This window comes from Triturus cristatus, chromosome 3_2, assembly GCF_964204655.1.
Source record: "Triturus cristatus chromosome 3_2, aTriCri1.1, whole genome shotgun sequence".
Taxonomy (NCBI): Eukaryota; Metazoa; Chordata; class Amphibia; order Caudata; family Salamandridae; genus Triturus; species Triturus cristatus.
The window spans coordinates 279,498,445-279,512,372 of NC_140584.1; the positions used below are offsets into that span (position 1 = coordinate 279,498,445).

General features: G+C 43.4%; 1 protein-coding gene across 1 annotated transcript in view; it reads right to left on the reverse strand.

Annotated features, from left to right (window-relative positions):
- Window positions 1-13,928, reverse strand: part of TMEM244 (transmembrane protein 244) — a 239,061-nt gene that overhangs the window by 50,993 nt on the left and 174,140 nt on the right. Inside the window, exons 4-5 of the mRNA XM_085646800.1 lie at window positions 9,280-9,405; window positions 5,507-5,551 (exon numbers count right to left, since the gene is read on the reverse strand). Of these exons, the coding sequence (XP_085502926.1) occupies window positions 5,507-5,551; window positions 9,280-9,405 (171 nt within the window). The remainder of the gene's footprint in view (window positions 1-5,506; window positions 5,552-9,279; window positions 9,406-13,928) is intronic.

A 13,928-nucleotide genomic window follows, 5' to 3' on the forward strand; every position in this document is an offset into this window, starting at 1 on the left:
GCTTTTAGCTTAGGTTTAGCTTGAAAATGTGTCAGGTTTTATCAGGTTTGCTTCTTCTCGACTTTGACATTTGAGCCAGACTAGAGCTTGACTCCTTGTGTTTTACAGTGACCGCTCAAGATACATAGTTTTCTACTAGGTAAGGGATGTGTTGCAGTCTTTGAGTGCTATTGCAGTCCTAGTTGGGAAGCCCAAACCTTACCTTTAGACATTAGGAATGGTGTGCTAAACCAAGATATAAAATTAAATGTATTCTAAAGATTTAGTGCTTCAGGAAACTATGTTGCAGGCTGCAGATGGTGCTTATTGGTAGGAGATATGCACATCCAGTGCAGTAAGATACAGCTTAAGTACTTTCTATTTAGCAAGTGATAACTGTATGTAGCACTTCATCAATTGGGCTAAGAGGACAGTCATTTGGGAGGATATGCACCCCCACCACCTACCTAGGAACCTTTATTTCAGGAGTAGAGTGTTACCTGCATTTAAGGTGAGTTTCTCCTACCTTGACCAAAAATTAAATTTTAAAAAGGGTCCCATAGAAATAGGGTGGAATCATACAGCCCCGCAGTACATATAACTGTAACATGAAGCTGTTGAAGTACCAGACATTGTCTACATTGAAACAAACTTCCTGGTCCAGAAACTATATGAGCATGGGTGAAGAGGTGGTGAGGTGGCCACTCCAATCCAAACTAAATGAGTGTTGCCTCTCTTTCAGCACTATTGTGTATGCAGGCTGGGCCAACATAGCTAGAAGACCCTATGTACATTCCACTTTACAAGAAATCTGTCATCTAAAATTGTGACTTCAGCTGAAATGTCAGTGGTAAAATCATTAAGACCATTATTATTTTGGGGGTTGTTCCTTTATGTATAAACAAAAAAAGATTTAAAATACATAAGAGGGTTTTTGAAGAGAAGAGCGTTTCCCATAGTGTTACAAAGAACAGCAATGAGAGGAGTCATTAAGATGATGCGAAAGTGAGAAAAACAGAATGTGCAACAGAACAAAGACTTTGTTCACCTCAGATAGTTTTTTCCTGGTTCAGAAGTGCATTTCACAGAGCCGATCGATTGGACTCATGTCATTGGGAAATGGCTCTTTGTGGGAGGAGGAAGCGGGTCTGAATATAGAAGTGACACAATTCCAAATACTGCCGAAAAGTAATTTGAAATATCCATGACCGGATCAACATTGGGTTTGCAATGGTATAATCCTCAAGACCATGTTGAACCAACCTTTACCGCCTGAAGGTTATTCAACAATAAAAAGAGCACTGCTAAGATGCAGCATTGAAGTCCCACCGATATGCCAACAACTCTTGGCTCAGAGGACAACAAACATTCCTGTATTCAAGCAGGCCCAGGGGAACAGACCCCTGAGGAACAATCATCCAAGGGCTCTATCAAAGGACGTCATCAATCTGCAGGAGACTACTATGTTCAGGACAAAGACCACACCCAGGCCACTGTTCCTCAATCCGACCATCCGAGGATGGATCTTAAAAACAGCCTCTGCATGAAGCCAAGTACTGGCGCTAAGGAAATTAGACGTGGCGTCTGAGGCACAGATGTTTGGATTTGCCCTCTGCTAATACAGCCTCCATTGGCTCCAAAGAAGCCTCGTACCAAGGGCTTTGAGCCTCATCATTTCCCGATACCAACTTGATCCAGAACCTCATACTGTCCATCTTCTTAACCATATAGGCATCAAAGCTGATCTTGAAGCAAAGAACCGGTCACTGCAAAAGGTATTGATGTGGAGATGAAAGTCAATTGAGTCACGACTGGTCTTGGAGGTGCCAGATCTCAAGTAGCCAAAGATCTGCATCCAACCCTTCTCGGTGAAGATTCATATCAATTCCCCCAACCTACTAGAGCCACAAAAGGCACAGCCAGTAATTTGGAAGGTAAGAAGCTGGCTTTTGAGGAGGAACTTTCAAGGAGTTGAAATTTTAGTCCCTCCGAAAAACATTTAGGGACCAGGTCACCAGCCTCTTGACACATCAGACTTCAGACACTCCCCAACTTCCACCACCGCCTCACACATCTCCACCAACAGAGCCACCTCAGTAGTCTATCCATTACCATCACAATAGCCATTATGAACCTCAGGACCCCTACACTGATCCTGTGCCCCCTGGGGATGGAGATGATCCATTTGAGGACCATAATGTCGATCCGCAAGACAGCAGCACCTTGAAGCCATATCCAGTCCAGGCTTCACCTACAGATGATGCTACTTCACACCACAATGTAATATAGAGGGCAGCTGACCACCACAAAGTCTACCTTTATGTGTTCAAAATTAAGGATTTCTTTTTTATGGAACACAATCCAAAACTGCAGCATCTTCACATGCTAAAGAGCATTGCCAAGTGTGACACAGAGAATTTGATGTGCCTTGTCAAAGTTCCAGTAATGACCCTGAGGCTCGACAAAAAAATATATACTCGCCCCCAGATGAACCTATGTACATACAAGTACATGTACCACCAGATTTCCTGGTAATCACAGGGCCAGAAAGAGGGCATGTTCTAAGGCTACTGAAGAAGATCCACCTCCTGACATGGACAGCAGAAAGACTGATGCTACAAGTAAGCATGCCGCTATGGGGGTAGCGACTCAGTAGAGAATTGACAACTCCATAGGGCGCCATCACTGGGAGAAAATGAAGCAGCTGGAAAATCATCTACCAGAGAAGTACGGAAGAGAAGGAGAGACCTAGTACAAGAAGGCACGATTATTTCTAGTACCAATATTTGTTGCACTCTGGTCCTGCTGAAATAGCTTCTGAATGATCAACACAATGTCACACTTGGCTTTGGGTCTCCAGCTTTCACCTTGAGATCCAACAGTAACTCATCAATATTCCATTGGATGGGGAATATCTCTTTAGACCTCAGATACTAAGCTTGAGAAGATGAAGATTAACACTGCGAAAGTCATGGGAGCCCTACATACCCAGTCATTCAAAACTGGGTTTCGTAAATAGCAAACAAGAAGTGGGGCCAAGCTGCTAAACAGCTCAGCACTCCGGAATCCAGCAGCGATAATCTTTTCAAATTGGTTATACTTCCAAAACCTATGATTGAGGTGGTTACCAATGCAGCGGCAGAGGCAAAGGTGAAGGCAGCACTATAAATGGCACCTAAACCTCCACCATTTCCCCCAATCACACACTTGTGAGTGGGAGAATCCAATTATCCTTCCTAAAATTGGAGGAAATAACCTCAGAAAAGTGGGACCTATCCATTGTTCAGCAGCAGGATACTGCGTGAGATTAACTCTATCAAACACACTGTCTCATTAGCATGCTATTTGTCAGGAACACCAGTGCTGTTCAAAGAGGAAGTGCAAGCTCTTCCAAGTAAGGGTGCCATGGAGCAGCTGCTCCCATACCAGAACAGACAAGGGGTGTTTTCCATGCCCTTTCTCATTCTCAAGAAAGACGGTGCAATGCTGCCTATTCTCGACCTCCGGCCACTCTATTGTTACAGCCTGTCTTAGCCCTTCAAAATAACAACCCTACAGAATATATTATCCCTGTTCTATAAAGGAGATCATAAAGTGATTCCCACCCTCAAGGACACCTACTTCCACATCCCCATACATTCGAAACTTCACTGATACCTACCCTTTGTGGTAACTGGACAGCACAACCAATTCAAAGTTCTACTATTCGGGGTCACAACATCCCCCAAAGTTGTTCAATTAGGTCTAGAAGCGATAACAGCACACCTGTGCTGCAGTGACTTTCTTGTCTGTCCATAAGTGGATGACTGGCTGTTAAAGAACGCAGCCAGCAGCAGTGCAGAGCAAACACACAGGCGGTGGTGTACCTACAACACAGGATGGGGATCAACTTCAACATACGAAAGTCTCCTTGACCCCCAGCGGGTCCAACCTTTTCTAGGAGGGGGGGTTAAACTGCATCACAGGCAAAGCCAACCAAATCTAAGAGAAGGTGATTGCATTTCAAAGGCTGGTACCACTTTTTCAGATACAGCATCCAATAACTGTTTCATTTATAGCAACTGTAACAAACACACACATGACTGCATATGTGCCTGTTTGAAGGGTTTGTAGCCCAGCAATGCTCTCAAGGGGAGGATCTATAGGAAGATCTAGAGTTGATGGTGCTCAGGGCTCAACACACTCTTGAATGGTGAAACAACTAGAACTTCTTGCTGGGCAGACCATTTCCACACCCTCAACCCTAGGTGATCAATACAATAGACCCTGCACTCATGGGGTTATGTTATTTTGCCATTTATATTGTGCTCTATGGCAAAAGGTGTTACACACACACACAATAGATGCCAAAAAAGCCCTAATGTACTACATCGATAGGAGAAAAGCCATTCGTAACACAAAGTAACTGTGTGCTGCTTTTGCTATGCCTCACCTAGGAAATCCCATTGCCAAAGGTTTTATTGCTGGATGGATCGTTAAGTGCATTCAGACTGCTATGCTAGAGCTAAGCACACACTGCACTCTGTGCCGAAGGGACATTCCACTAGAAAGAAAAGAGCAACCATAGCCTGTTTAGGAAATATGCCAATAAAAAAAATCTGCAAGGCTGCTAAATGATCAACCCTACTTATGGTCACTAAGCATTATTGTGTGGACATTTAACCCTTCCAGAGGCTTTAGTTGCCAAATGGTATTAAGAACTTTATTCTCAGCATCTACATCATATGCTTGCTAGCCACCACCTTGTGAAAGAATACTGCTCTTCAGTCTATACAGAAAATGTGATCAACAGCAACACATGCTACAAAGAGAAAATATTACTTATCCTGCCACTACCCGTTTGTAGCTTGTCGTGTTATAGATCTACTTGTCTCCCTCCCGCCGACCCTGGAAGTGAGCCATGAGCTCAAATGTTTCTCATCAAGGGTTAGTCATAGTCCACAGTGCACAATTCTTGTCTACACTCCACTTACATTACTCACTCACCAGGGAAAAACCATCTGAGGGGGCAGTCTTTGTCCTGCCGCAGTGTGGGCTAAGGGAGGAGTCACAAAACATCTTGAGTATGAAGGTTTCTTAAAAAAATGAAAACTTGCAAACATCTGCTCCATTCAGTAGATAAAGGAGTAATCCGAACATGTGAACCTACACCACTACACAGTCTAAAAATGGTTACAGGTAAGTAATATTTTCCTTTTCAGCAGATCATAACCTAAGGACCAGAAAAAAAGGTTGAACACCCACACTAGTGATTACAACACCCCTGTTTTCGTGTTGTCTTATAACATTCCAAAACCAATCATCAGAGTACCATTATGCTGCTCTGTTGACCAGAGAACCCATATGCCAACAGTTGCTGCCTCATCCTCATAACCACCAGGTAAACCATGCTGAAACTGCAAAAAAGAAAGGGTTCTTGATATGCGAGCAGTAATGCTGTTCTGCGGCCCAAGGTGAGCTGGAATAGCACTGCACAGAAAGGGGCAGTCACTGAAAGCACAGCTCAGTGCGAGATTTCAATACTTACCAATTGCCAGCCACCACTGCCAGATTTGAGGAAATTCCATCATCACTGCAAGAAAAAAGTGATACATTCTGTGTCATTCTCTGTCAAGGTAGAAGACACCTCAACCAGGGGTTATGCGTCTCAACACCAGGCTATAGAGTAATGTTGAGGTCAGCCAAGAAAAGTATTACCAGCAAGGCTAAGAGGGATTGTGTTACCAGTGTACATAGTACTAATGATGTTTGCTACAGTATAATTTTCAATTATTGTGTATGGAGCTGTTTCTTCTACTAGCCACATCTGCTGTATCATCTAAAGTTTTGGAAGTCATTTTTGAAGTATTGTGGTCAGTTCTGGGGAACTTTTCTGTAGTATTTGGTACAGTTTTAGAGGCCCCATCTGGTAAATGTTTTCCTTTGCAGCAGCAATATATGGATTATTATAGAAAGATTTGGAGGTTACAGCTGGATCATTCTGTCCAGTTTTAGTGACCACATTTGCATCACTGTGCAACTCATCTAAGGTATCCTGCCCGGTTTTGGAGGCCTCTTCCCCAGAGGGACAGACAAACTGGAGACAGTTGCAGAGGGTTGCGAAAAGGGCATGCGGTTTACACCCCAGATTCCCGAACCGCGTCCCAGAGGATATAATCATGTGCACTGGAGAGAAGTAGGGAAAAGTGATATGAAGAGATGTTACCATTTATAAAGTTAATATAATGGAGAAGGAGGAGGGAGTGTTGTTTTTTTAATCTGGTTAGTGCTCCTGAAATGAAAACCTGGGGATGAGTTGCTCAGCAATAACATTCAAGTATATCTGTCTACAGCAAGGTTAGTGAATGTACAAAAGAGTCTCCAAGCAGAAATGGGTAAAAAAAATAATAATCAGTAAATGAATAAAAAAAAAGGTAGATCACAAAATAAGTTTTTACTAAGCCATTAGGTTTGGCCATGGCAATCTCGCCTTTTTTGTGCTAACGTGCAATATGCAGCAGTTCAGGCACACCAGTCTTGATACCCAAGTGCACTTCTTGTCAGAAGGCTGCACATGTGTGATGAGCTTTTATGAGACACAATGCCATCTCTCAGAGACAGCCAAAGAATGAAATGGGTGAACTTTTTGCCACATGCTGTATGTCATGGTGGGGTGGGTGGAAGCAAAACATGCATGAAACCTGAACAGAACAATGGACAATGAACAGGGCTCACCCAAAGCCCCTTTATGCATGTACAGATGCATGTATTTTTATAATGGCGTTTTTGGAAAACATGAGCCTGGCAAGACTGCTAAGGCGGTCTCCGGGCTATACCTAAACAGATGACCAAAAGTAATGTGCAAAGAAGATTGAAGCTGGCCTTTGGTAGGCTATGTTAGAAGAATGTAGGATGAGAAATGGCTAGACCAGTTAGCCGTGGCATTCTGACCAGTTCATAATCTGTGTTTTACTACTTATTGCTAAAAAATCTTTTGCAAGAAAATTGTAATAATCAATGTAGCAATACTTAAAAAAATAAATATTCAGAAATCCTTCTAGAGTGGCATTGAAGTTCAATCATTAGCGTAACTATTATGGAGGGAGAAATGTCCAGGCCATGGACTTGAGCCAAGGAAGTGTTGAGCATGACCCTGAGGGGCCCTACAACAGACACAGCAGGAAGACTAGGACATTCAACACAGCGGCTGAGATAAAAGACAGAGTGCAGCAGTTCAATCCTGCAGTGGAATGTGAAGACAAACGGATAGAATGGGCATAATGAGACAATATCGTCACTAATAAATACATATTCTGTGCTGCTGGCTCGCTGTAGTGGTCCGTTTCCATTACGGCTTGTTTGTGTAGTCCATGGGAACCTTGCAGGCACACAATTTTCCTACCAACACTCCTTTCTAAGAAAATGTTCCATCAAGATGGAGACAAGCTATGGTTCGCAAAGTTTACTCCATGAATGCTGATTGAGCAGGAGACTGAATCTTTTAGGATCTCATTTGAGAACGGTGATTTGCATCGGAATGCATACAAATGATACCTCAGCAGCTTTTGGATGCATCCTAATACACTTTGTTCGAACTCGTGGTGGATGAAAGAGAAAGATAAAATTAAAATTGGCCTAACCTGCACTAAACTGGAACCCTCTGTTTCAGATTCTTTATTTATTGAGACAGGATTAAAATTCCAGTATGGACCTGATCCTGAAAAAGTTGGCAGCTATGCCTATGAAAGGTTTCGGTCAAGTGTAAAGGATGCAATGCCTTTTGTGTCAGTTTTCATATCAGGCATTAGAGTCCCTTGATCCTCAGGTAGATTTAGTTGATCATATTTTCTAACACACTGGGTGTTTAATTTAGACCTACTGTTCTTTAACTTACCTTTACAACAGCTTCAAAATGTTAGCATGATGTTTAGACTGATCGGCGTATTGTTTAACTCATCATACTTTTTTTTGGCATTGGTGCATCATTGGAAGACAGAGATCAAGCACAACAAATAACTGCCCAAATAGGGTGGCTTGAGTAACATTTTACTATGTTAGAACAGGAGATTTCCTGTGGCCTCCACATTCCTCTTACAGTTTTAAATGTACAAAGAAAAGCCCAAGAATCACGAACCTGGGCATAGAAATATTCAAAGAGATACACGGGTCATGGTCAATGTGAAAATCAATACAAAAAGAATCACATGGCCCATCAATGTAATATGCAGAGTAAGTTTAATGTTAACACCGATTGCCTGTGAGAGTGAAGGGATCATCTGGACTCAAGTAGATAGGGGAGCCAGAGGAAGATGCAATAGTTTGCAGTCTCCTACTCGCTTGAAGTCATGCTTGACCTGAGGGCCCGAGCAAATGTTGCCAGGTAGCCTACCCAAGGGAGCGGCCTGAATGGTGAGGAGGAGTAACTGCGAGTCGTGAGGGCAGAAGCAATGAGATGCCCAAAGGGGCGGTGGCCAAACAATTTAACAAGCGGCCCACTCGTTTTGGAACACAAGCATATCAACGAGATGAGAGCCAGTCATCGCTTCTTGCTGGTTCCTTCATCACTTCATCCTCAAGTTACATTAAGCATCTCACAACATTCTCCAGCTCGATCTATTACAGATATTTTCCCAGAGACTCTTAGATAAAGATAGCCGTATTTTGTGAATTGCCTTTGGTAATATATTATAAATAACTTTTATAAAGAACTGCTCCACATTTCAGCATAGTACACAAGGTTTATTACTGAGGGCAGGAAATTTTATGTCGAACTTGAGGAGGACACTGATGGTTTTATGTGGCCATGATATTCAATATGGTTTTATTTGTAGCCTTTGCTTAAGTTAGTATCCTCTGCAGATGTGCTCTGTTAAGGTTCATGTTTGATTCTCTCTTACAGAAAATTATGTAAATTAATGATATGGTCATGGAGCATATTTACCAGCTGTGTTGCATTATTAATAACTGAAATTAAGGTAATCCTGAGTGGATACAGCAGGTTTTATTGCATTGGATTAAGTTACAAATATTTTTTAACCTTAATTTACAGGATTAAGTCGTTTTCTTCGTAAATTTCCTAAATTTTCCATACAACTCAGGTTGGAGGCACCCTGGGGTTGAGGCGGTAAAGGGAGATCTGAATTTCAAAGGATGGCGCCCACAGTGACTCTCCCATCACAGAGAACCTGGTTTACAAGGTAGGTTGCGAGCCAGCAGCTGATTTAAACCTACCAATAGTTGTGGTGAAACTTGTTCTTAACACGAACTGCATTTAACAAGATAAAAAGAGCTATATCAATGTAATTCTTAGGTGATGCTCACCTGCAGACGTCACTGCCACATGGATGAAGGTAACAGTGATGGCATAGTCCCAGACCCAACGTTTCACCACCGCCGCAAAGAGAAGGCCGCAGGTAAAGTAGGTTAGCTCCATGGACAGGAGGTTCACTGTAGAGGTAAATCGGAGAGAATACTACTACTGTTTTTACCACACGCTGCACCATCCACTTTGCACGCGAGGACATTTTTTCTACAAGCACCTGTAGCTAATAACAAACACATTGCAAGACCTCTAAAGAACCCACAATGTATTGGTAAGGCCAACAGGGTCCAGTCACTGTGTTAAAGAAAAAAGGTGTACAGAAAATGTAAGTAGATTTGACTAAATGCATCTGCAATGTACAGTCATTTTTTATCATAATGTTAAGGGAGCTGCTACACTATAATTCTGATGGATACTTCTAATTGCAGATTCCTCAACTGTAGACTTATCACAGGCATCAGCCTCAATCTGTAAAACTTCAAAGCTCACAAGTCGCCGGTAGTGGACACTGGCTTTGTATTAACACCAGAAGTGAAGTCAAATGACCTTGCCAAAGCCACATAGCACCCAACCCGGCGCAGAAATATCAGCAACTCCTTCATGCCTTCAATGTGGATGTGGCGCTTGCTCTCTCCTGAGTCATGAGTTTTCTTCACAAAATGCCCTTCAGTACAGTACAAATGTCTCTTCAAAAACGCTTGGACCTCAAGCCTTGGTGGAACTGTGAGAGACAGATGTCCATTAGTGACCCACATTATACATGCCTTTGGTGCATAGGCGCGGACCACAGCTCCTGTACCTGTGAATGGAACATGCACACTCAGGCAGCACAAATCAATGACCTAGCGCAATAGATAGTGGCAGGAAGGGCAGGACTTAAGAGTAACAATACTGTCATGGATAACATGGAATGTCAGCGGCCTCAATAACCCTAAGAAAACACGGCAGGTATTGGCTTATTTAGACCGGCATAATGTTCAGGTGACTCTGCTGCAAGAAACGCACCTCACTAAGCATGCATCGAAAGCAGTGGCAACTAGATGAGCTGGAGTGTGTTTAACATCTTCTTACTCCTCCTATGCGAGGGGTGTAATGATATTGATTAAAAAACAATTACCCTTTGAAACTATACATGTAGAAGAAGATGAACTAGGGCAATATGCTCTGGTACAGGGTAAGTTATGTGGCACACTAGTGACTATTGTAAACGTTTATGGACCTAACGCAGATGACCCTGTTTTTTATGAGACACTATGGGTTAAGATACACAAATTGCCTTTGTCAGCGATTATTTGTGGGGGTGACTTTAACGTTGTGCTGATACCTGAAGAAGATCGCATGACCTCTGCAGAGCTCGCACTTAAAAAGGCAGCGCTTTCTGTTACTAATGGTATGAGAGACTTGGGGCTACTAGATGTCTGGAGTTTGTGGCACCCTGGGATGAAAGAGGGTACATGGCATTCTTATGTACATCAGTCGTGGTCGCGCCTCGACTTTTGGCTAGCCACGAGCGATGTGAATACATGGCCTACTAACATCCAACATTTACCAATCATTTTGTCAGCTCACTCCCCAGTTCTACTAAACATGATCATACCCATGTACACACCTCCGCAGTTTCAATGGAGTTTACAATCATCCTCGCTGCTTGATCAGGTCTTCCGTGAAGGGGTGAGGGAAGCAATTATAGACTACTTCACACAATACGGGGTCAGTACAAAGTGTGGGAACGATATGGGAGGCATTCAAGGTAACCATACGCGGAGTCTGTATAGGGCTACAAGCTGCGGTTCTCAAGTCGCTGCGAGGTACCATGAAGCAGCTTGAACAAGAATTGGGGCGCCTTGAACGGGAGTATGAAATCACCGCTGACACAGCAACGCTGGCAGACAGAGTTAAGATCACAAAGTATAACGAGATAGCAGACCAAGAAGTGCATCACATGTCACGAAGGTGGAAAGCCAGGTACTATGGTGAAGGAGGTAGACTTGGGAAGGAGTTAGCTGATGGAATTGCAGAACCATGGGCCAAAACTCATCCAGTGAAAGCAATTGCGGATGATAACCCTACATATTATGATACACCGGGGATACTCAGCACATTTGTGCAGTATTACCAGACTATGTACGAGAGTAGGCAAACAGCGGAAGAAGACGACGTAGCACAATACTTACGATATAGCGCTTGTATGGCTTTCACGTGGGCAACAAGATTTATTAATGCATCAAATAACGATAGAAGAAATCCAAGATGCCATCACCGAGTTACCTAATGGGAAGGCTACAGGAACAGATGGCTTGCCAGCAGGGTTTTATAAGTAATATATTGACTTGTTGGCCCCCTATCTCCATGAGATATGGAGGCATACGAGGAACAGCGCCTTCCGCCCACACTTCGGGAAGCATTGATCATAGCGCTGTTTAAGCCTGGAAAGACGCCGGACAGTTGCGAATCATATAAGCCACTATTGCTGGTTATTACAGACGTTAAAATCTTGGCAAAAGTGCTGGTTACCAGACTACATTTGCTGCTCCCCATAATAGTGCTCCCTGACCAGTCAGGGTTTGTGCCCACCCGATCCACGTCACATAACCTGCGTACGTTATTTGCAGTACTGCATGTGTTGGAACCAACATTGCCTGCGGTGGCGGTCCTACTAGATGCTGCTAAGGCTTTTGATTTTATCGCATGGAAATATATGTTTGCAGTCCTACATCACATGGGGGGGCCCTTCGTTTACACCAACTGGAATAAACAGTTATACACTGACCCTGTAGTGCGAGTGCGTGTCAATGGACAGACGTCGGGTGCAATTGCAATACAGCGTGGTACAAGGCAGGGATGCCCGTTGTCGCCCCTATTTACAGTGGTGATAGAGCCATTAGCATGCATCTTAAGAAAGATATGCACAGGCAGTGTTGCGCTTTTACCAGCGGCCCCTTGCGGTATCCATGTACGCAGCTGACATGGTCCTATACATTTGTGACCCTGAAGCATATTTGGAACAACTTATCAGGGAATATGTAAGGTTTGAGTGGCACTCAGGGCTAGGTATTAACTGGGCCAAATTGATCATTCTTCCTCTGACTATAAGCACGCCGCAAATGGAGTTTGGTTATCCACTGGAATGGATCACAGACCCAGTAAAGTACCTGGGAATATAGATCCATAGAGATTCGCAGGTGGTTATACAAGCCAATTATGGGAGAGCAATCACACTGCTTGAAGAACAAGTGGCTAGATGGATAAAATTACCGCTGTCACTAACAGACAGGATAGCGCTGATCAAGATGATTGCACTCTCAAAGTTTTTATATTTATTTATGAATATTCCCATTCGCTTAACACAATAGTTTTTCACTATGCTTCCCTCACTACTAATTACGCTTGCATGGGGAGGGAAAAAACCAAGAGTGAAGTGGGAATTATTAACAATTCCATATGACATAGGTGGGTTCACAGCTACAGATTTACAACTATACTATCTCTTTGCTCAGGCACATTATGCCTACTATTGGCAACAAGCTCTGGCTTTCAACCCGCATGTTGCAGTAGAAGCGTGCGCAGTCCATACGATACCGCTCAAAGCTATGATTGTAAATACCAGTACTATATTTGAAAAGGGGGAAATAGATACGGTGCAGTGTACGGTCAGTGCGTGGCAGGAACTTGGGAGACGGGCACAGAAGCTGCCACTATAAGCACCAAATATACCACCCTTACACCATACTGAAATCCCAGTGACGAGCGAGACTGGTGCGCTTCAAGTTCTCCATGAGGCAGGGATGTGTTCCCAGAAGGGAAATTTATAGACGTTTCAGCTCTCCTGGAGAAGTGAAAAACGCTGCGATGAGGGTGTTCATACACAGCAGATTGCGCGCAGCTTTACGTACAATATACCCACAATTTCCTGAGGAACCGCAGGCCTTGTTGGCATTACAGTTAATCTACACGACTTAAACCATATCCAAACTTGTCACCCGCTTAGATCACGCTTCACAGAGGGATGGAATGGCCGCATGGGACGGGCCGCTGGGCAAGTAGAATGCTGTTCTCTCTGAACAGCTGACTGCAGATGGTTGGAAGACATGCTGCAGATTGACAGGACAGCTGACTGCAAATCGGAACCTTATAGAGTTATTCACTTTAAATATTTGAATCAAATGTATTATACGCCTCCTCAGCTTCATAAATATGGTCTAAGGGAGTCTGCAAGTTGTGTGCGATGTAGAGCGTCAAGTGCGGATTTCCAACATCTAGAGTGGGTCTATCCGAAGGTTGGCGAGTTCTGGGTGCAAGTTACGCACAATGACAAAAATGGTGGGGGAGCCCATAGAATGCACTCCGCAAATGTGTTTATTGGGGAATGTTACAAATATACAAGTCATAAATCGGAAATTAGTGGCTGTAGCGCTGCTGTTGGCAAAACGAAGAGTCTCCATTAATTCCTGCGCCGACGAATAAACACTGGAAGCTGGACATGGTGTATAGTCAAGATCAACTTACCTGCTATGCCGAGGAATTGCCAGGCACATCTAAACCGGGTGAAACTTCCTATTTACTAAATACGATTGATGACTGATGCCTTTGCCTGCATTGTAAAATATATTTTTTGTTGCCAAATTGCTATCTGTAATCGGAGAAATGT